Source organism: Pseudoliparis swirei, chromosome 20, assembly GCF_029220125.1.
Source record: "Pseudoliparis swirei isolate HS2019 ecotype Mariana Trench chromosome 20, NWPU_hadal_v1, whole genome shotgun sequence".
In the NCBI taxonomy this organism is placed as follows: Eukaryota; Metazoa; Chordata; class Actinopteri; order Perciformes; family Liparidae; genus Pseudoliparis; species Pseudoliparis swirei.
The window spans coordinates 19,525,661-19,549,803 of NC_079407.1; the positions used below are offsets into that span (position 1 = coordinate 19,525,661).

General features: G+C 40.3%; 2 protein-coding genes across 2 annotated transcripts; both read right to left on the minus strand.

Moving 5' to 3' along the window:
* Positions 1–293: 293 nt before the first annotated feature.
* On the minus strand, positions 294–12,921 carry LOC130210822 (extracellular calcium-sensing receptor-like). The gene is given in 16 exon segments (XM_056441310.1): positions 294–1,222; positions 1,310–1,433; positions 1,897–2,118; positions 2,255–2,454; positions 3,221–3,525; positions 3,820–4,109; positions 4,205–4,499; positions 5,004–5,210; positions 8,264–9,158; positions 9,246–9,369; positions 9,838–10,059; positions 10,196–10,401; positions 11,094–11,389; positions 11,685–11,974; positions 12,070–12,364; positions 12,893–12,921. Coding segments are annotated over 16 exon segments (4,929 nt in total).
* Positions 12,922–13,705: 784 nt separating this feature from the next.
* On the minus strand, positions 13,706–18,724 carry LOC130211223 (extracellular calcium-sensing receptor-like). The gene is made up of 8 exons (XM_056441951.1): positions 18,678–18,724; positions 17,978–18,272; positions 17,593–17,882; positions 17,002–17,297; positions 16,025–16,230; positions 15,667–15,888; positions 15,070–15,193; positions 13,706–14,982 (listed from the first exon to the last, which is right to left on the minus strand). The coding sequence occupies exons 1-8, from the start codon at positions 18,707–18,709 to the stop codon at positions 14,078–14,080; spliced, it is 2,370 nt and encodes a 789-aa protein (XP_056297926.1). The 5' UTR covers positions 18,710–18,724; the 3' UTR covers positions 13,706–14,077.
* Between the last annotated feature and the right edge of the window lie 5,419 nt (positions 18,725–24,143).

Below are 24,143 nucleotides of genomic sequence, written 5' to 3' on the forward strand. Positions count from 1 at the left end.
CTGCTGTCCATGGCCATCGAAAAGGAGCTGTTAGTGGACTTAAAGCTCTACGACAAACTACGACCTCGTCATTGAGTTGTTTGTTGGCAAAGAGAGGAGGATGGACTTTAACTTGAAGTGACTAAGCTGCTTGTTTTGTTCTGCAGTAGTGTTGTGTTCATTTGTCTCTGTTGTTTTTATTTTATGGTTATTTCTAATTCTATTGAGTGTGAGGCGTTTTAGTGCCACAGTTCTGTCTGATTGTTTTGTTATATATAAATGTGACTAGTTCTTGTAAATGTGAATTGTAAATCTTAGTTTTCTCCAAACTTTATGTTTTAATATTGACTTTTGTTCATTAAATGTTTCTTTGTGTTTTTCTCTGGCTGAAATAATATAATGAAACACTTTGGAGCAAATATACACAATATTAGTGCAAAACTGGAAGCAAGAATGGCAAATATCTCCACAGCCACGGTCAATTTCCCAGGGGAACTGACATATGCTGGGATGAAGGTGACCCAGACTGCACAGAATATCAGCATGCTGAAGGTGATAAGCTTGGCTTCATTGAAATTATCAGGTAGTTTCCGGGCTAGGACAGCTAACACAAAGCAAAAGACAGCCAGCAGGCCGATGTACCCGAGCACAGCCCAGAACCCAATAGCTGAGCCTAATGCACACTCCAGGATGATTCTCTCCTTGTATGTGGTTAAGTTTTTCATTGGAAAAGGAGGACTAAGAACCAACCAAAGAGTACATATTATAACTTGAATACAAGTGAAAGACAGTACAGTCATCCTTTGCTGTGGAGGACCAAACCATTTCATAACATTACCACCTGGGAGAGTAGCTTTGAACGCCATTAACACAACTATTGTTTTTCCAAGAACACAAGAGATGCAGAGGACGAAGGTGATCCCAAACGCTGTGTGGCGCAGCATGCAGGACCACTCAGAGGGTGCTCCAATGAAGGTTAATGAGCATAGGAAACAGAGAGTCAGAGAGAAGAGCAGCAGGAAGCTCAGCTCAGAGTTGTTGGCTCTGACAATCGGGGATGTCCTGTGACGGTGGAACACAGCCGCTGTTATAATGGCAAGACAGGCACCACCAACTGAGAATGTAGCCAGGATGATTCCTAGGGCCTCGTTGAAGGAAAGAAACTCTACAGGCTTTGGGAGACAAGTGTCTCTCTTTTCATTGGGCCATAATTCCTTGGAGCAAAGGAAACAATCAGGGGAATCTGAAACAATACAGCAAAAGAGGTCTTTTAGCAATTGTGTTTAATATTTCATGTTGTACAGAAGATATGCATTTGGACAAACAATACCTGTAGCGTTACTAATCTCCCCCTCAGGACAAGGTATACAATCATAACAGCAGATGGGTTTTCCTTTCTGCAGCACTTTACGAGTTCCTGCAGGACAGCTGTTAGTGCACACTGACACAGGCACCTGGCACATACAAACAAAGTCACACATATTCAGTTGTGCTCTGAGGGTTAAAGATGTTCAGATTATTTTCAAGTCCATCTAAAATCAGTAAAAGCAAGTCATTATGTGTAAGTGTGTTTAATCAATGCAACTGATGGTGGAAGAAATTCACAGTTGTTTAATAATACATTCTAAAGTTTAGCTAAAGCCAAAATGAGGCTTCAGCAGTCTGAATTGGACAAAGCAAGCAGTTATCTTACAAAGTCACAGTCTTTTTGTGCAAAGTCCGTTTTTTTACTAATCCTGTGCTGCAACTCAAGGGAACATTTTTGTTAAAAATAAGTGGGATTTCAGACTGAAAATGTTGTAACTTAAGAACAGACCTCTTCACAGCCCGTAGGGAGTGGAGGAACAGGGAGCAAACACACATATCATCAAATTTGAAGTTTGGGACATGATATAATATACATTTTGGGCTCCCTACTTGTGTGCCACCCTCCACCCAGGTGAGGTTCTTGTTGATACGGAGTTCCTGTCCCACTGGCAGTGATGCATCGTAGTGCCCTACTGCCACCAGCTCAATGCTGCCACTCTCAGTTTTTTGCCAGTTAATCAGCTCGTATGTGGCCACAGGATCCCCGCTATCATCAAATGACACATGATAACCATTTTGGGAAAAATTGACTTTTTTCAACTGAGTGAGAACCTGAGGATGAAGTAATGGAAGACGGAGAGGGGGAGAAATTAAACAATTTATAATACAATTGATATTTCATTGAGTAAAAAGTACAGTATTACAAACAAAAGTGAATTGTGGTGTTTCCATATTGGTTTTGACTGACCTGTTTGGACTCTATGCTGCTCAGTTTGTCACAATGGGCTATAGAATGTGTTTCCTGACACACTGCATTATGAATGGCATGTGCTATTGCATAAACAGCCTTGTAGACCATGTTAGTGATTCGGAGCTGAGATGTGTCAGTGTACGGGCTCTGGATCATCTCTATGTCTTCAGTTCCATCACACGCAGTCTTGTCTGTGGCTGCTTCTGAAAACACACAATGATACAGGAAGGTGTTTTTTGCTTAAAAGTTATATCATTCTTTCTCATGTATAATGTTTTTATTTCATTTAACCTGTAAAATGTGCCTTAGAAAGTCTTGTATCTATATTCTTCTATTTCAAGCAACTACAATTCAAAACACTCTCATTTCCTTAGTTCTCTACAATATTTCTTCATCTATTTTTTGTTGTTTTAATAAGTGCAGTTCCAAATTCTGGCAATATGTTTTGTTGTTATTTTTTACCTTGTTTAAATCAGCTCCTATTGTCAGGAAAAAAAATTACATATTTTTTTAATTGAACACTGAATTAACCTCAATGAATGTCTTTCAAATTATTTATAAATTCACGGCAATATAACAGTATATTTAAACCAATGTGCATATTTACATGTGTATATATACAATGTAATTGTAACAGTTATGAGTACAATTATAATTTCTTTATTTAGCTTAGTGGCCTAAAGACTGTCCATCATATAGTGTGTGCTTGTGTTCAGGACTTTAGTGTTGACATCTTCTCCAAGACAGCAGTGCCTAAACTTGACCTTTACAAGCTTCTTTTTAAGTCTGATTATTCACAGAGAATTTATGTCCACTTCATTTCTTTGTTCACTAACTATAGTTTTCCCTTTTATCACTCAGGGATTGGGTTATTCAAGCAGCTGCCTATTAAGTCAGATTTAAAAACACACAACACAGACAAGATCCAACTGTGAGTGTCTTTTATGTTAAAAATCAACCCACTTTTCTCACTTTTTCCCAGCCTGCAGTCAAATGCATCCTCCCAGAACTCAGTAAGGACTGGAGAGTCAGCCACTTTAGAGGGAGAGACATCCAGCAGGAAGTCTCTCAGACCTGGAATGACAGATTGCTCAATGCCAAATCCGACTGCTCCAGCACAGAAACTGAACCTCAGCATAGCTGGGTCAGTTACCCAGGCCTCACTGCCTATCCACTGGCGAGGTGGAAAGGGCTTGAGAGACAGCTCTTCCAGCAGAATCCTCATGTCTCCAGGAGATGTGAATGCCACAATAACAATAGCTGTCGACCTGGAGAGAAATAACAGTGCATTTTATTGGAGAAATTTGAACAAAAATACTACAAAATATTTGTACATATGTCTGTAGATAGTTTTGGTCTCACTAAGTATGTTCTTAACAAAGATAGTTAGCAAATATGAGATAAATATACTTGTCAGGCGCAAAAGATTAATTTCTAATTTGCCTTTAAGGTGAAAAAATACTCTTCTATCTTATACTTTCCAGAACACTGTTGTGGATTTGTGTTGTGAAGTTTTGTGTGAGTTAAGGGAAGAAAAGCACAAAATCAGTGAGTGTAAAAACCTGCGGATAATGTCGGCTACTCTCTGAATCCTGCTTCGTGGGTTGGTCCGATAGAAGGATTCAGAATATTCCACACAGATCCCCTCTTTGTGTGCTGCGTTTAGGAACGACGCCATGCCATTGTTTCCATAATCCGAGTCCGATCGGATAGCACCTATCCAAGTCCAACCAAAGTGTTTTACCAGCTTTGCCAGCGCGTCAGCCTGGAACTGGTCACTTGGGATGGTTCTGAAGAAACTTGGGTACTGCTGCTTATCGGACAGGCATGCACAAGTGGCAAAGTGACTAACCTAAATGAACACAACAGTGCAATTATTTAAAAGGACGGACACAATTTAGCACCAGTCCATTAAACACATTGTTTTCAGAAATTCAAAATATTTACTTGAGGAATGTTAAAGGGTCCGATGATGCGAGACATGCTGATGGATGGCGTGGACCCAGACTCACCAACAATGGCCATCACTTTACCAGATTGTGAACAATTGTCGCCGGTGTTAAACACCGGGTCCAGGCCGCCTGACAGCTGGAATGCCGCATGCACCGCTACAGGCACAGAGGCACACGAGTCATAGATCTGATAACCGAGTTTGATGCCCGGCAGCAGCTCCGTGCTGTTGTTAATCTCCTCGATGGCGAAGATCATTGCGCGTGAGAAGCGCAGTTCACGGGTAACAATGCTGCACACAGACACTTGAGTCATTGTTTAAAATATGATCTACATCTTATGAGAACAATTCACTATAGATATACAAAATTACATTGCAATTGCACTAAATCTGTCGTCCACAATTATATCAAAAAGTTGCCTGAACACCAACGTTCAAAACACAGTATTAGGTATTAATCCAAAAATCCGACAAACGTTATTACAATTGTCAAATCAATTTAAATTCTTGCTTTTTGTTTATCTTGATGAAAACTATTTCATGAATCATACAATTAATTAATTTACATTTCAAAAAACATTTTTGGATTGTATTTTTGTTTTACTTACTGCAAATGCTTTAATGAACAACCTTCAGTTGTGTTGTCCAATACTGTTCAAGATCTTTATGTTAAACAATGTGTTTTTGTAAAAATGCTTTGTAAAAGTATCACTTGCACACCGTACAATTTAAAATATTTAATTTACATCCCCACAGAGTAAAATGTTTTAACCCCCACATTTCCCTCTTACTAACCTCCCTGAGCATCTTACTGGATCAGGCATGGTGGTGTAGTTATGCTTCATCGTGTGCATGGAGTAATGTATGGCGAAAACACCCCCAATAACGTAGTCACCATCCATTGAGAAAGCAGGTCGACGAAGAATACCCTGGAGCTCACATTTCACAGATGAGTCTTCGGTGCTGACCCCAACACCAGTCCTATCCTCTGTAAGCCCAGCCCTTTGTTTCACACCATCCACAGAACCATTAAAGACAATAGCTGAGCTCAGTTTAAAAAAACTCAGCGACAGGATCAGGCCAATAAAGAGAGCTGAGATCTCCATCCTTCAACTTTCCTCTTGTGGGCATACTGTGTTTGTACTGGTCTATATAGATTTTCAGCAGTGGCGGCTGGTGATTTTTTTGGGGGGGGGGGGGGGGGGCAGTTGGGCGACACAGTTGAAATAGCACTCAACAATGAGAAGAAAAGAGGTTTTGAGTAGAATATCGTAAAAAACAAAGCTTTATTTCAAGAACACACCGTGCTCAACACTGTCCAATAACAACTATCAACACACTGTAACTTTGGGCATGAGAGGTTCAGAGCAGCTTTAAGGAACATTGGGTTGGGTTTCAGAGGTTTGCAAAATAAAAGCGTTTCACCCTCACATGAAAGAGGTTCAGAGCAGATGTAACAGATGTGGAACGGGCATGGAAGAAGTCGGCTCAGATGGTGGATTTTCCCAGCACTTATTTATTCTGCAGAAGACAACAGAACACACACATTTGCCTTCTGATCTGTCTCTGCACTTCCACTTCCCTCAGCAATATAAAACCATTGTCCATGGAAGACAGGACCACATTAAATCTAAATAATAACAATTCTCATCAAAAACCATGACATGTAACATACAAGGGGAAAACAGAGACCCCTAATTGACAAAATAAATAACTACATGAGCTTGAGTCATTTCAGCAGAAACAGCGAAAATTCTAACATTGAACAAAAGGGAAACACATACCTGCAGAAGACAACAGAACACACACATTTGCCTTCTGATCTGTCCCTGCACTTCCACTTCCTATACACGTAAAACAACACAATTTACACAAGGAAAATATACGTCGGGGCGACCGGATGTAGCTAAATAAACGGTGCCAAAGTGGCTCAATGAAACCGCCACCAAACGTATATTTTGACGGTCTAAATGACACGACAGCTGGACGCCGTGATCGTATTTGCGACCATTACTGTATGTAACATAAACGGTTAATTTGTATTAAAGAATATAGCCAAAATAGTGCGACATCGTTTTTCACTCAACTCACCCTCAGCAATATAAAACCATTGTGAGGGAAAGACGGGACTCAGGAGCAGGAAGTGCAACAGAGATGGAAAGCAATTTCCGCAGGAAACAGATTTTTAAAAATAACGCTAAATAAAAATAGCTCATTAAAATAAAATTCACAAACACTCAACAATATCGTTGAACAACAAACAAAAATAAAATAAAATACATTGAAAACAAGAAATGACAGAGTGCATTTCTAACTGTTTGACAGAGTAGACCCACTTTATGTAAAGAAAAGTAGCCTCCTCTCTTTAAAGTTGGCAAACTTCTCAATAACTCTGGTTAAAGTCAATCATGTCTGTAACCAGCCTGTTTCCATTATTCTTGAGGGAATGTGTCTGTTTTTCAGAACTTCTTCGTTGTGTTTTCGATGCCAGTTCGGTCTCCTTCTGCTGCTCTGCTCTGCAAACAGGGTTAGCTTCATGCTGTTAGCTAGTTAGCTTCATGCTGTTAGCTAGATAACTGCGGCAAGATTCGTGCTTTACACTTCTCTGAAGCTCTTTAGATCCCTCCCCCCGTTGTAGTCCAGAGAGTTTCAGTCCCAGGACTTTGGAACAACAGACAGGGGAAACTAAACAGTGCATTACTCACTGAGAACCAGCTGACCAGCTCCGGTTAGCAGCCTGCTCCCGTAGCTCCGTGGAGCTCTCTGGGCTGAGGGAACGATACCGGTCTCTCATTTGCCGAATAGTCCAGTCACGTGAAATAAGAAACAATGTCATTGGCCAGGGCGCACATGTTTGCGCCCCAAGATTCACGTTTCATCAGCCAATGAGAAGCCGTCCTTGCCGAAACGACCGTGAAATGTTTGCTCGCTGCCGCACACACATGTTGGGCTGGTGCCCCGAAAATGGGGAGGGGCTTCTCTCCGTGAGGATGAGTGGCGATATATTATTTATGTCTCATTTAACTTAAGTGGTTGTTGACAGACTGACGTTCTCCCACACACATTTAGCGCGTCAACACGGTATATTTGCTCTTTAAATGATTTGGTATATAATGTTTTTTGACAGGATTTTCTTTTTTTTCATCTTCTTTTTTTTCTTCATCTCAACATTTTAAGAGGGGCGGCGCCCTAGCGCCCTCTATGGACGCACTGCCACTGATTATCAGACTGAAGCTTCCCTCCTACTGTACGTTAACTTACTGTACGTCAGAGAGAGGATGCTCTTACACAGTGGTCTTTGATGAACTCTTGAACAAGTCAGTTATATGAGCTTTTCATACAATATAATTTGCACTGTCCGCGTCTCTTTTCTGTTCTTGAAAAATTACAATTGGAAACAATAAATATATTCTTAATTAAGTCAAACTCTTACACATTTGTTCTATGTTTTGCTCATATAACAGTAACAAATGTACACCACAAATAAGTTGTTTGTTTGGTTTAATCACACAATGCTGCAAATATTAAATTATTAATAAATATTAAGATCACCAATTCTAAATATTTAGATAAAGAAGATGAAACTCAATGTGCACATCATATCCTATACTAAATGTTGCTGTTGAAGCCATAAGGTAGTTGTTTTTGTCTTTATTGTATCTTTACTTAAAACACAGAGTGAATACATGCAGTTCTGACATTGAAAACAGATTGGAGCATCTATTTAAGAAGTGCACGTATAGGTAAGCTACAGGTGATGGGAATCAGGTGTGTAGAACAATTCTTTGAATTCGGAGTGACGTGTTGGAGTGAGAGAACGGCTGGCATGCTTAGATTATGAACATGATGAATTGAAACAGAGATTTATTATGTACAATGCTACAATTTACATTATGCTAATGAGCATATATGTTTAAAATACAAAATAAACATTGATTAGTTTTTAACCAAGAGCACACATGTACCCTCTTTGTCCTCTGTGGTTTAGGTATTTGTATTAAAAGTCCCTTCAATTGCCATCTTAGTTTTCTCCAAACTTTATGTTTTAATATTGATTTTTGTTCATTAAATGTTTCTTGGTGTTTTTCTCTGGTTTAAACAATATGATGAAACACTTTGGAGCAAATATACACAATATTAGTGCAAAACTGGAAGCAAGAATGGCAAATATCTCCACAGCCACAGTAAATTTCCCAGGAGAACTGACATATGCTGGGATAAAGGTGACCCAGACTGCACAGAATATCAGCATGCTGAAGGTGATAAGCTTGGCTTCATTAAAATTATCAGGTAGTTTCCGGGCTAGGACAGCTAACACAAAGCAAAAGACAGCCAGCAGGCCGATGTACCCGAGCACAGCCCAGAACCCAATAGCTGAGCCTAATGCACACTCCAGGATGATTCTCTCCTTGTATGTGGTTAGGTTTTTCATTGGAAAAGGAGGACTAAGAACCAACCAAAGAGTACATATTATAACTTGAATACAAGTGAAAGACACTACAGTCATCCTTTGCTGTGGAGGACCAAACCATTTCATAACATTACCACCTGGGAGAGTAGCTTTGAAAGCCATTAACACAACTATTGTTTTTCCAAGAACACAAGAGATGCAGAGGACGAAGGTGATCCCAAACGATGTGTGGCGCAGCATGCAGGACCACTCAGAGGGTGCTCCAATGAAGGTTAAGGAGCATAGGAAACAGAGAGTCAGAGAGAAGAGCAGCAGGAAGCTCAGCTCAGAGTTGTTGGCTCTGACAATCGGGGATGTCCTGTGACGGTGGAACACAGCCGCTGTTATAATGGCAAGACAGGCACCACCAACTGAGAATGCCGCCATGATGATTCCTAGGGCCTCGTTGAAGGAAAGAAACTCTACAGGCTTTGGGAGACAAGTGTCTCTCTTTTCATTGGGCCATAATTCCTTGGAGCAAAGGAAACAATCAGGGGAATCTGAAACAATACAGCAAAAGAGGTCTTTTAGCAATTGTGTTTAATATTTCATGTTGTACAGAAGATATGCATTTGGACAAACAATACCTGTAGCGTTACTAATCTCCCCCTCAGGACAAGGTATACAATCATAACAGCAGATGGGTTTTCCTTTCTGCAGCACTTTACGAGTTCCTGCAGGACAGCTGTCAGTGCACACTGACACAGGCACCTGGCACAAACAAAGTCACACACATTCACTTGTACTTCATAGCTCTGAGGGTTAAAGAAGTTCAGATTATTTTCAAGTCCGTCTAAAATCAGTAAAAGCAAGTCATTGTGTGTAAGTGTGTTTAATCAATGCAACTGATGGTGGAAGAAATTCACCGTTGTTTAATAATACATTCTAAAGTTTAGCTAAAGCCAAAATGAGGCTTCATCAGTCTGAATTGGACAAAGCAAGGAGTTATCTTACAAAGTCACAGTCTTTTTGTGCAAAGTCCGTTTTTTTTACTAATCCTGTGCTGCAACTCAAAGGAACATTTTTGTTGAAAATAAGTGGGATTTCAGACTGAAAATCTTGTAATTTAAGAACAGACCTCTTCACAGCCCGTAGGGAGTGGAGGAACAGGGAGCAAACACACATATCATCAAATTTGAAGTTTGGGACATGATATAATATACATTTTGGATTCCCTACTTGTGTGCCACCCTCCACCCAGGTGAGGTTCTTGTTGATACGGAGTTCCTGTCCCACTGGCAGTGATGCATCGTAGTGCCCTACTACCACCAGCTCAATGCTGCCACTCTCAGTTTTTTGCCAGTTAACCAACTCGTATGTGGCCACAGGATCCCCGCTGTCATCAAATGACACATGATAACCATTTTGGGAAAAATTGACTTTTTTCAACTGAGTGAGAATCTGAGGATGAAGTAATGGAAGACGGAGAGGGGGAGAAATTAAACAATTTATAATACAATTGATATTTCATTGAGTAAAAAGTACAGTATTACAAACAAAAGTGAATTGTGGTGTTTCCATATTGGTTTTGACTGACCTGTTTGGACTCTATGCTGCTCAGTTTGTCACACTGGGTTATAGAAGTTGTTTCCTGACACACTGCATTATGAATGGCATGTGCTATTGCATAAACAGCCTTGTAGACCATGTTAGTGATTCGGAGCTGAGATGTGTCAGTGTACGGGCTCTGGATCGTTTCTAGGTCTTCAGTTCCATCACACGCAGTCTTATCTGTGGCTGCTGCTGAAAACACAATAATACAGAAAGGTGTTTTAAGGCTAAAAGTTATATCATTCTTTCTCATGTATAATGTTATTTTTTATAACATTTAACCTGCAAAATGTGCCTTAGAAAGTCTTGTATCTATTTTCTTTGATTTTTATAATATATCTTTATCTGTTTTTTGTTGTTTTAATATGTGCAGTTTCAGTTTTACCAGCTCATATTGTCAGGAAAAAAATAAATATTTTTTTAATTGAACACTGAATTGACCTCTTTAAATGTCTTTCAAATTATCTATAAATTCACGGCAATATAACAGTATATTTAAACCAACGTGCATATTTACATGTGTATATATACAATGTAATTGTAACATAGTTATGAGTACAATTATAATTTCTTTATTTAGCTTGGTGGCCTAAAGACTGTCTATCATATAGTGTGTGCTTGTGTTCAGGACTTTAGTGTTGACATCTTCTCCAAGACAGCAGTGCCTAAACTTGACCTTTACAAGCTTAAATTTAAGTCAGATTATTCACCGAGAATTTATGTCCACTTCATGTCTTTGTTCACTGACTATAGTTTTCCCTTTCATTACTCAGGGATTGGGTTGTTCAAGTAGCAGCTTCTTAAGTCAGATTTAAAAACAGACGACACAGACAAGATCCAACTGTGAGTGTCTTTTATGTTAATAATCAACCCACTTTTCTCGCTTTTTCCCAGCCTGCAGTTGAATGCATCCTCCCAGAACTCAGTAAACATTGGAGAGGCAGTCACTTTAGAGGGAGAGAAATCCAGCAGGAAGTCTCTCAGACCTGAAATAACGGATTGCTCAATGCTAAATCCGACTGCTCCAGCACAGAAACTGAACCTCAGCAAGTCTGGGTCAGTTACCCAGGCCTCACTGCCTATCCACTGGTGAGGTGGAAAGGGCTTGAGAGACAGCTCTTCCAGCAGAATCCTCATGTCTGCAGTAGATGTGAATGCCACAATAACAATAGCTGTCGACCTGGAGAGAAATAATAGTGCATTGTATTAGACAAATATGAACAAAATATACTATAAAATATTTGTGCATATGTCTGGAGATAGTTTTGGTCTCACTAAGTATGTTCTTAACAAAGATAGTTAGCAAATATGAGATAAATACACTTGTCTGGAGAAAAAGATTAGATTCTAATTTGCATTTAAGGTGAAAAAATACTTTTCTATCTTATACTTTCCAGAACATTGTTGTGGATATGTGTTGTGAAGTTTTGTATGTGTTAAGGGAAGAAAAGGACAAAATTAGTGAGAGTAAAAACCTGCGGATAATGTCAGCTACTCTCTGGATCCTGCTTCGTGGATGTGTCCGATAGAAGGATTCAGAATATTCCACACAGATCCCCTCTTTGTGTGCTGCGTTTAGGAACGACGCCATGCCATTGTTACCATAGTCCGAGTCCGATCGGACAGCACCTATCCAAGTCCAACCAAAGTGTTTTACCAGCTTTACCAGTGCGTCAGCCTGGATCTTGTCACTTGGGATGGTTCTGAAGAAATTTGGATACTGCTGCTTATCAGACAGGCATGCACAAGTGGCAAAGTGACTAACCTAAATGAACACAACAATGCAATTATTTAAAAGGACGGACACAATTTAGCACCAGTCCATTAAACACGTTGTTTTCAGAAATTCAAAATATTTACTTGAGGAATGTTAAAGGGCCCGATGATGCGAGACATGCTGATGGATGGTGTGGACCCAGACTCACCAACAATGGCCATCACTTTACCAGATTGTGAACAATTGTTGCCGGTGTAAAACACCGGGTCCAGGCCGCCTGACAGCTGGAATGCCACATGCACCGCTACAGGCACAGAGGCACACGAGTCATAGATCTGATAACCGAGTTTGATGCCCGGCAGCAGCTCCGTGCTGTTGTTAATCTCCTCGATGGCGAAGATCATTGCGCGTGAGAAGCGCAGTTCACGGGTATCAATGCTGCACACAAACACTTGAGTCACTGTTTAAAAAATTATCTACATCTGATGTGGACAATTCACTCAAGATATATAAAAATAAGGAGATCTTCAATTCAGAGTTATGGACAATAATAGCTACACTGCATCTGTTGTCCACAATTATATCAAAAAGTTGCCGAACACCAACATTCAAAACACAGTATTAGATAAAAATCCCAAAATCCGGCAAAAGTTATTACAATTGTCAATTCAATTTAAATTCTTGCTTTGTGTTTATCTTGTTGAAAACTATTTCATGAATCATACAATTAATTAATTAATATTTAAACATTTGTTTTTGTATTGTATTTTCTTACTACAAATGTTTTTAAAAGAACAACCTTCAGTTGTGTTGTCCAATACTGTTCAAGCTCTTTATGTTAATTAATGTGTTTTTTGTAAAAACGCTTTGTAAAATTATTAATAGCACACCGTACAATTTAAAATATTTAATTTCCATCCCCACAGAGTAACATTCTTTTAACCCCCACATTTCCCTCTTACTAACCTCCCTGAGCATCTTAGTGGATCAGGCATGGTGGTGTAGTTATGCTTCATCGTGTGCATGGAGTAATGTATGGAGAAAACACCACCAATAACATAGTCACCATCCATTGAGAAAGCAGGTAGACGAAGAGTACCCTGGAGCTCACATTTCACAGATGAGCCGTCGGTGCTGACCCCAACACCAGTCCTATCCTCTGTAAGCCCAGCCCTTTGTTTCACACCATCCACAGAACCATTAAAGACAAAAGCTGAGCTCAGTTTAAAAAAACTCAGCGAAAGGATCAGGCCAATAAAGAGAGCTGAGATCTCCATCCCTCAACTTTCCTCTTTTGGGCATACTGTGTTTGTACTGGTCTATATAGATTATCAGTCTGAAGCTTCCCTCCTACTGTACGTCAGAGAGAGGATGCTCTTACCCAGTAGTCTTTGATAAAGTCTTGAACAAGTCATTTATATGAGCTTTTCATACAATATAATTTGCACTGTCCTTGTCTCTTTTCTCTTCTTGTAAAGTTACAATAGAAAACATTTTATATCTTCTTAATTAAGTCATACTCTTACAACTTTTTTCTATGTTTTCCTCGTATAACAGTCTAACAAATGTACACCACTAATAAGTTGTTTGTTTGGTTCAATCACACAATGCTGCAAATATTAAATTATTAATAAATATTAAGAGCACTAATTGTAAATATTGAGATAAAGAAGTTGAAACTCAATGTGCACATCATATCCTATACTAAATGTTTCTGTTGAAGCCATAAGGTAGTTGTTTTTGTCTTTATTGTATCTTTACTTAAAACACAGAGTGAATACATGCAGTTCTGACATTGAAAACAGATTGGAGCATCTATTTAAGAAGTGCACTAATAGGTAAACTACAGGTGATGAAAATCAGGTGTGTAGAACAATTCTTTGAATTCGGAGTGACGTGTTGGAGTGAGAGAACGGCTGGCATGCTTAGATTATGAACATGATGAATTGAAACAGAGATTTAATATGTACAATGCTACAATTTACATTATGCTAATGAGCATATATGTTTAAAATACAAAATAATCGTTGATTACATTTTAACCAAGAGCACACATGTGAAACAAGTTATCCCTCTTTGTCCTCTGTGGTTTAGGTATTTGTATGAAAAGTCCCTTCAATTGCCATCTTAGTTTTCGCCAAACTTTATGTTTTAATATTGATTTTTGTTCATTAAATGTTTCTTGGTGTTTTTCTCTGGTTTAAACAATATGATGAAACACTTTGGAGCAAATATACACAATATTAGTGCAAAACTGGAAGCAAGAATGGCAAATATCTCCACAGCCACAGTAAATTTCCCAGGAGAACTGACATATGCTGGGATGAAGGTGACCCAGACTGCACAGAATATCAGCATGCTGAAGGTGATAAGCTTGGCTTCATTGAAATTATCAGGTAGTTTCCGGGCTAGGACAGCTAACACAAAGCAAAAGACAGCCAGCAGGCCGATGTACCCGAGCACAGCCCAGAACCCAATAGCTGAGCCTAATGCACACTCCAGGATGATTCTCTCCTTGTATGTGGTTAGGTTTTTCATTGGAAAAGGAGGACTAAGAACCAACCAAAGAGTACATATTATAACTTGAATGAAGGTGAAAGACAGTACAGTCATCCTTTGCTGTGGAGGACCAAACCATTTCATAACATTACCACCTGGGAGAGTAGCTTTGAAAGCCATTAACACAACTATTGTTTTTCCAAGAACACAAGAGATGCAGAGGACGAAGGTGATCCCAAACGATGTGTGGCGCAGCATGCAGGACCACTCAGAGGGTGCTCCAATGAAGGTTAAGGAGCATAGGAAACAGAGAGTCAGAGAGAAGAGCAGCAGGAAGCTCAGCTCAGAGTTGTTGGCTCTGACAATCGGGGATGTCCTGTAACGGTGGAACACAGCCGCTGTTATAATGGCAAGACAGGCACCACCAACTGAGAATGTAGCCAGGATGGTTCCTAGGGCCTCGTTGAAGGAAAGAAACTCTACAGGCTTTGGGAGACAAGTGTCTCTCTTTGCATTGGGCCATAATTCCTTGGAGCAAAGGAAACAATCAGGGGAATCTGAAAAAATACAGCAAAAGAGGTCTTTTAGCAATTGTGTTTAATATTTCATGTTGTACAGAAGATATCCATTTGGACAAACAATACCTGTAGCGTTACTAATCTCCCCCTCAGGACAAGGTATACAATCATAACAGCAGATGGGTTTTCCTTTCTGCAGCACTTTACGAGTTCCTGCAGGACAGCTGTCAGTGCACACTGACACAGGCACCTGGCACATACAAACAAAGTCACACACATTCAGTTGTACTTCAAAGCTCTGAGGGTTAAAGAAGTTCAGATTATTTTCAAGTCCGTCTAATATCAGTAAAAGCAAGTCATTATGTGTAAGTGTGTTTTATCAATGCAACTGATGCTGGAAGAAATCCACAGTTGTTTAATAATACATTCTAAAGTTTAGCTAAAGCCAAAATGAGGCTTCAGCAGTCTGAATTGGACAAAGCAAGCAGTTATCTTACAAAGTCACAGTCTTTTTGTGCAGAGTCCGTTTTTTTACTAATCCTGTGCTGCAACTCAAGGGAACATTTTTGTTGAAAATAAGTGGGATTTCAGACTGAAAATGGTGTAACTTAAGAACAGACCTCTTCACAGCCCGTAGGGAGTGGAGGAACAGGGAGCAAACACACATATCATCAAATTTGAAGTTTGGGACATGATATGATCTAAAAAAAATTATCTCCCTACTTGTGTGCCACCCTCCACCCAGGTGAGGTTCTTGTTGATGCGGAGTTCCTGTCCCACTGGCAGTGATGCATCGTAGTGCCCTACTGCCACCAGCTCAATGCTGCCACTCTCAGTTTTTTGCCAGTTAATCAGCTCGTATGTGGCCACAGGATCCCCGCTGTCATCAAATGACACATGATAACCATTTTGGGAAAAATTGACTTTTTTCAATTGAGTGAGAACCTGAGGATGAAGTAATGGTAGATGGAGAGGGGGAGAAATTAAACAATTTATAATAAAATTGATATTTCATTGAGTAAAAAGTACAGTATTACAAACAAAAGGGAATTGTGATGTTTCCATATTGGTTTTGACTGACCTGTTTGGACTCTATGCTGCTCAGTTTGTCACAATGGGCTATAGAATGTGTTTCCTGACACACTGCATTATGAATGGCATGTGCTATTGCATAAACAGCCTTGTAGACCATGTTAGTGATTCGGAGCTGAGATGTGTCAGTGTACGGGCTCTGGATCATCTCTATGTCTTCAGTTCCATCACACGCAGTCTTGTCTGTGGCTGCTTCTGAAAACACACAATGATACAGGAAGGTGTTTTAAGGCTAAAAGTTATATCATTCTTTCTCATGTATAATGTTTTTATTTCTAATAACCTGTAAAATGTGCCTTAGAAAGTCTTGTATCTATATTCTTCTATTTCAAGCAACTACAATTCAAAACACTCTCCTTTCCTTACTTCTCTACAATATTTCTTCATCTATTTTTTGTTGTTTAAATATGCGCAGTTCCAAATTCTGGCAATATGTTTTGTTGTTATTTTTTTACCTTGTTTAAATCAGCTCCTATTGTCAGGAAAAAAAATTAAATATTTTTTTAATTGAACACTGAATTTACCTCAATGAATGTCTTTCAAATTATTTATAAATTCACGGCAATATAACAGTATATTTAAACCAATGTGCATATTTACATGTGTATATATACAATGTAATTGTAACATAGTTATGAGTACAATTATAATTTCTTTATTTAGCTTGGTGGCCTAAAGACTGTCCATCATATAGTGTGTGCTTGTGTTCAGGACTTTAGTGTTGACATCTTCTCCAAGACAGCAGTGCCTAAACTTGACCTTTAAAAGCTTCTTTTTAAGTCAGATTATTCACAGAGAATTTATGTCCACTTCATGTCTTTGTTCACGAACTATAGTTTTCCCTTTCATTACTCAGGGATTGGGTTATTCAAGCAGCTGCCTATTAAGTCAGATTTAAAACACACAACACAGACAAGATCCAACTGTGAGTGTCTTTTATGTTAAAAATCAACCCACTTTTCTCACTTTTTCCCAACCTGCAGTTGAACGCATCCTCCCAGAACTCAGTTAGCACTGGAGAGGCAGCCACTTTAGAGGGAGAGACATCCAGCAGGAAGTCTCTCAGACCTGGAATGACAGACCGCTCAATGCCAAATCCGACTGCTCCAGCACAGAAACTGAACCTCAGCATGTCTGGGTCAGTTACCCAGGACTCACTGCCTATCCACTGGCGAGGTGGAGAGGGCTTGAGCGACAGCTCTTCCAGCAGAATCCTCAAGTCTCCAGAGGATGTGAATGCCACAATAACCATAGCTGTCGACCTGGAGAGAAATAACAGTGCATTTTATTGGAGAAATTTGAAAAAAAAATACTACAAAATATTTGTACATATGTCTGGAGATAGTTTTGGTCTCACTAAGTATGTTCTTAACAAAGATAGTTAGCAAATATGAGATAAATACACTTGTCAGGAGCAAAAGATTAATTTCTAATTTGCCTTTAAGGTGAAAAAATACATTTCTATTTTATACTTTCCAGAACACTGTTGTGGATTTATGTTGTGAAGTTTTGTGTGAGTTAAGGGAAGAAAAGCACAAAATAAATGAATGTAAAAACCTGCGGATAATGTCGGCTACTCTCTGGATCCTGCTTCGTGGGTTGGTCCGATAGAAAGATTCAGAATATTCCACACAGATCCCCTCTTTGTGTGCTGCGTTCAGGAACGACGCCATGCCATTGTTTCCATAATCCGAGTCCGATCGGATAGCACCTATCCAAGTCCAACCAAAGTGTTTTACCAGCTTTGACAGCGCGTCAGCCTGGAACTGGTCACTTGGAATCGTTCTGAAGAAACTTGGGTACTGCTGCTTATCGGACAGGCATGCACAAGTGGCAAAGTAACTAACCTAAATAAACACAACAATGCAATTATTTAACAGAATGGATATAAAATAGCACTGGTATCTTAAACACATCGTTTTCAGATATTCTAAATATTTACTTGAGGAATGTTAAAGCGCCCGATGATGCGAGACATGCTGATGGATGGTGTGGACCCAGACTCACCAACAATGGCCATCACTTTACCAGATTGTGAACAATTGTCGCCGGTGTCAAACACCGGGTCCAGGCCACCTGACAGCTGGAATGCCACATGCACCGCTACAGGCACAGAGGCACACGAGTCATAGATCTGATAACCGAGTTTGATGCCCGGCAGCAGCTCCGTGCTGTTGTTAATCTCCTCGATGGCGAAGATCATTGCACGTGAGAAGCGCAGTTCACGGGTATCAATGCTGCACACAGACACTGATGTCACTGTTTAACATATGGTCTACATATGATGAGGACAATTCACTTATTTTATAGAAATTAAAAGACAAATGCATTTCAAAGTTATGTAGAACAATTGATAGCTGCACTGCATATGTGATCAACTAATACATCAAAGAATTACCTTAACACCAAAATAAACAGTAAACAAAAAAGTTGCCTGTAAATTTGAATGCTAACCAACCAAATCAAAACTAGTATTTAGTATTCATCCCGTTAAATAGGTATACATAGTTGATGAACTTAATATTTATCACCAACATTTTCATCTCTAAAAAGTCACAATTTGCTATTTGCTAAACACATTCAAACATTTCCATCCCCACAGACTAATGTTCTTTTAGCCCCCACATCTTCCTCTTACTAACCTTCCTGAGCATCTTATTGAATCAGGCATCATGGTGTAGTTATGCTTCACTGTGTGTGCATAGTGGTGTATGGACAAAACACCACCAATTACGTAGTCACCATCTATTGAGAAAGCAGGTAGACGAATAGTACCCTGGAGCTCACATTTCACTGATGAACCGTCGGTGCTGACCCCAACACCAGTCCTCTCCTCTGTAAGCCCAGCTCTTTGTTTCACACCATCCACAGAACTATTCAAGACAATAGCTGAGCTCCGTTTAAACAAACACGGCCACAGGACCAGGCCAATAAAGAGAGCTGAGATCTCCATCCCTCAACTTTCCTCTTGTGGGCATACTGTGTTTGTACTGGTCTATATAGATTTTCACACTAAAGCTTCACCCTATACTGTACGTCAGAGATGGGATGCTTTTACCCAAGGGTCGTTTATTAACTTGTGTCCAATTGTTTTCTGTGGGCTGCATGTACAATATTATCTCAACTAAGGCAAGGCTAGTTTATATGTAAAGCACATTTCATTAACAAGGCAATATAAAGTGCTTCACATAAAACCATGAAAAGCATCCAAACTTAATGCAAAAGGAAAAAAAAAGATTTAAATACAATTAAGAACATTCCTTAAAACGTTCAAAAACAGTCAAAAAACAAGAAATAGAATGACATATTGTGGCAGAGAGAGAATGCTCTTACCCAGTGATCTTTGCTTAACTCTTGTTTGAGTCATTTGTGTGAGTTGTGTACTATAGTCTGCACTATCCACGTGTTTTTTCTCTTCTTGTAAAGTTACCATTGTAAACACTTATATCTTCTTAATTATGCCACTCTTTTTTTGCTGTGTTTAGCTCACATGACAAATGTATACCACTTATAAGTTTGTTTGATTCAATTATATTGCTGAAAACACAGAAATATTACTGAAATAGCAGTCTAAAAAAATTATTGTTTTATTTTTACATTATTTGTATTCTATATTTTCAGGCCGTGATGAAAAAACACTTTGTGAAATAAGAGAAAAATACATAGTACTTCGACATTATGACATTTAAATTAATAACAATATTAACGTAAAACCCTTTTAAAATTATGTCCTTTTAAATTAGAATATTTATTTAAGACAATTTGAAGACTAAATGTGCACATGATGACTTATATCGTAAACGTTGCTGTTGGAGCCATATAATATCGGTTTTGCTCTTTATTGTGCCCTTACTGGAAACACAGAGACTACATGCAGTTCTGACATTTTAACACAGATTGGAGAATTCATTTATCAAAGAGCAAGAAATAGATTTTACAGGGAGCCAGTGCAGAGCAGCTAAAAGAGGAGAAATGTGATCTCTTTTCTTAATTTCTCTTAGAGTAGACAAGCTGCAGCCTTCTGGATCAACTAGTGGGACTTATGACTTATTAGAGCAGTCTGATAAGGAATTGCAGGAATCTAGTCTGTATCACTTTCAGAAAAGATGTGTGTTATGCCCCCCTGACTTAACTCTACCCTCTTTCTGGAAGAGGGCTATCTGTTTCAGATCTGGCACGCCTGGAGCACGTCCACCTGAGAGACGACACTTAATCAGTGGGCTGGATATATATACTCCCAGATCCAGTGCTTCGCTCTCTCTTTTCACCTCTGAGCTGCGAACAGTCGGACATTCTGTGTTATGGTGCCTGAGTGTAAATAACATTTGCGTCATTTTGGGGGAAGCTGTGTCTGTTTTCTTCTGTTTTGTGGATATACAGGAAGCCCAGAATTGTTTTTCCTTTTGCTACGGTAGTTTTGTGTGACCTTTATGTTCTAGCTAGCGTGGGGTTTTGGTTTATTGTGTTGGCCGTAGAGACCGTGACGCCTTTTTGATTCCCTTTTAGTTTTACATTTTATTTATTCCTTAAAGCTGTCAATAAATCCTTAGTGCTGCTTAAATATTTCACCAGACTTATTGTTTGCCTCCTTTGTTCCAACCGTGCCAAGGTTTTCACTCTTATACATAATATATGTTGCGGCCTGTGTACTCCTGGGCACCTGAGAGAGGCCGTAACATTAAGTGGGAGCTCGTCCGGGATATGACTTTGTTTAGTATGGGCAGGGGGGGGTGCGATCATTGTGGAAAATCCTACATTGGAACAGTTTGACAGGTGTAGGAAATATGACCTATGTGCAATTGCTGCACATTATGACATTCCTGTATCTAGGTATTTAATGAAACACAAAGTAAAGTATATTGTTCTGACTGGACTAATGGAACAAGGTGTATTTCCCCTAGAAGGTTCGGAGCGGTCGAACCCCAACAGATGACCCTGAGGCAGCTATTACAGGGAAGGCATGTGTAGTTGTTGTCCCTGATGATTTATTGGTGACCCATGCTGCTAAACTACCTGGAGGAAAACCACCTCTGTCGATGCCACAGTTTGAGCTAATCTTAATTTACTCTCCTCCCATGTATAATCTCGGTACTCGTTTAAAAGTGCGCATAGCTTGTCTTGAGCTTGAGGCAAAAGATAGGGCGGGTAGTGAGGAAGTAGAATTCCAGCTGAGTTGCCGTACGCTTGATGCTGATACAGCTTTACAAATCTGAAAGCTTGAGTAAGTTTCAAAAGGATGCTATTGAACATACTGGGTATTCCCAGTCAGTTCCAACTCCTTTGGCGTTCGATGTCAGCAGAAACATCGCTCTCGTCCCTCCTTTGCGGGAAACGGAAGTAGAAGCTTATTTCAGTGCATTTGAGCGTATTGCCACTGCCTTGCATTGGCCCAAGGAGGCCTGGCCTCTAGTACAGAAATGCAAGTTTGTTGGTAAGGCACAAGAGGCGTGTGCAGGTCTTTCCATTGAAGACAGTTAAAGCCGATATGATCAAGTGATAAATGCAATACTTAGGACTAATCAGAACATTTTGAAAATGTAGCAACATTTTGGTCACAAATCAAATAGATTAGCATGTTTTGCTCCAGATTACTTAGAAACAAAAGAATAGACACCAAGATCATTCAAATTGGGGAAATACAAACAGTTTTATGAAGAAAACTATTTTTTGGAGACTCAATTGGCGGCCATATTGAAAATTAGCCAACATCTTGGGTTTATGAATGCCCAATCGGGCAGGTTTGACCAAATACCTCTGGAGAACAACTCCACCAAATTTCATGCTTTTATCATAATTTGTACGATTCTTATTAAAAAAATGCTTTTATCTGCCCCACGATAAGGCAGATGTATGGCAAAGTTCTGTCGAACATGTAGAGTTTGCAAAATTGGTACTTGGCCTAAGCCTAATCAGATTGTACTACGTGTTCCACATATCTGTTGTTGGCAAACCTTTTGAGCGGCTGATTGTTGATTGTGTTGGGCCATTAGCAAAATCAATGTCTGGGAATACATTTATGCTCATTTTGATGTGTTCTGCAACACGGTTTCCTGAAGCTATTCCCCTCTGTAGGATCACTGCTCCGATTGTGACCAAAGCTTAACTGAAATTCTGTACAACATTTGGTCTCCCCAGACTGGTCAAAACTGATTGCAGCACCATTTTCCAATCTACTATTTTCAATTAAACCCTAGAGTCCTTGAGAATTAAGCACATTGTCTTTAGCAACCGGAGCAGTGGTGAACGCTTCCTTGAGTCATTGGAAGGCAGCATTGGCAGCGGGATTCCACTGGAACCTAACAGCAAAGGAGGTTAGTGCATGCAGGGGTGCTGCTACAAAGCTGAAGTTCCTAATAAACCTCCTATAGAAATGAACAAACCCCAAAAACCATTGGACCTCCTTGCGGTTGCTAGGAGTGGGCTAATCTGTGACTGCTTTGACCTTCCCCGGTTCCATCCTCACATTGCCCTTAGAAACAATAAACCCCAAGAACGAAACAGTGGAGCCGTGAAACTCACATGTTTCCGTTTTTACAAACAGCTGGTGGTCAAGGAGACCTTGGAGGACCTGTTTGACGTGACCCCTATCAGTCTCTTCGTTGTGGGAGAAAATAAGAATATCGTCCAAATAAACGAAAACAGAGAGGTTGAGCAGGTCCCGGAAAACATTGTTCGCCGTGGCCTAAAAAACAGCTGGAGCATTGGTTAGTCCAAAGGGCATCACGAGATATTCGCAATTCCCACTAGGAATGTTGAAAGCAGTCTTCCATTCGTCCCCCTCCCTAATTCTGACCAGATGATAGGCATTTCTTAAGTCGAGTTTGTTAAAGACCTTAGCACCTTGTAACAGATCAAATGCCGATGAAATAGGGAGGGGTACCTTATTAAATACCTTAGGTGAAGGTAGAATGCCCGTACCTTGGAAAGGTCCGGGTAGTCGGAGTGGAGGGGCCAGAAGGAGCAGGGATCCGAGGGGATGGGCCGATAGAGAGGTTGCTGGGAAATGGGCTCTGGTCGAGGCTTGGACCGGTTCTCCCGAGGGGATAAGGAGGGCCTGAGCAAGGGACTGGAAAGCTAAAAGTTCTCTCTCTCCTACGCTCCCCAAGACGGCTCTCCAGCCTTACAGCAAAGGCAATTAAGTCATCGAGACTCGCAGAGTCATCCCTCACTACTAGTTCCTCCCTCAATGGGTTATTTAATTCACTGAGAAAACTCCCCTGGAGAGATACATCAGACCACCCACACCCTTGCGCTATAGTTCCGAAGTCGATGGAAAATTCAGGTTCCCTGCCGTAGGGAAAGCAGACATGAGGCAATGTCATTACTGCTAACGGGGTGATCAACAAACTTACGTATCTCAGAGAAAAACTGGAAGGAGGAGCTAATGGGAGACTGACTGTCGCATATGCTAGAAGCCCAGGCTAATGCTCTCCCATTAAGTGAGCCCATAACAAAGGCGATCTTAGCTCTATCAGTCACAGACCTAGAGGTTTGCTGGTCGAAGACTAAGGAGCACTGCATAAGACCTGCATGTTCCAATATCTCAAGCATATCGTTCTGGAGCACGAATCTGTGGCTCCCGGGAGCCAACGGCAGGCTGGGTAGAGGAGGAGTCTGGGCTTCTGGGGCCGAAGGGAGCTGCTGTGTGGAAATCTGGTAGAGCTGCTGTCCAAGCTGGTCGATGTTAGCAGAGAGGGACTGGAGGGCATCCATCATGTCCTTGAGAAGTTGGTCGTGGCAACCAATGAGAGCGCCTTGAGAGGCGTAAGCCTGACAGAGAGGAACGGAGTCCGCTGAGTCCATGTTAGGTCAGTTCGTACTGTTAAGGAATGGCTGGGAGCCATGGGAATTAGGACTCAAAAGCAGATTACAAGAAGCGGTAGTCAGATTCAAGAAAACAAGGTCTTTACTCGGCAAACATTAGAGACGAACTGACACAGAACAAGGGGTTGACACAGACTAAATACACAGAGGAACGAGGCACAGGTGGAAACAATGAGGGCGGGGTCTGCAATCACACAGGAGGGCGAAGTCTGAAATGAGAGACAAGGTGAGTGACAGACAACACAACAGAAACACAGAATGACCCAGAAGGTCTCGGTATAACA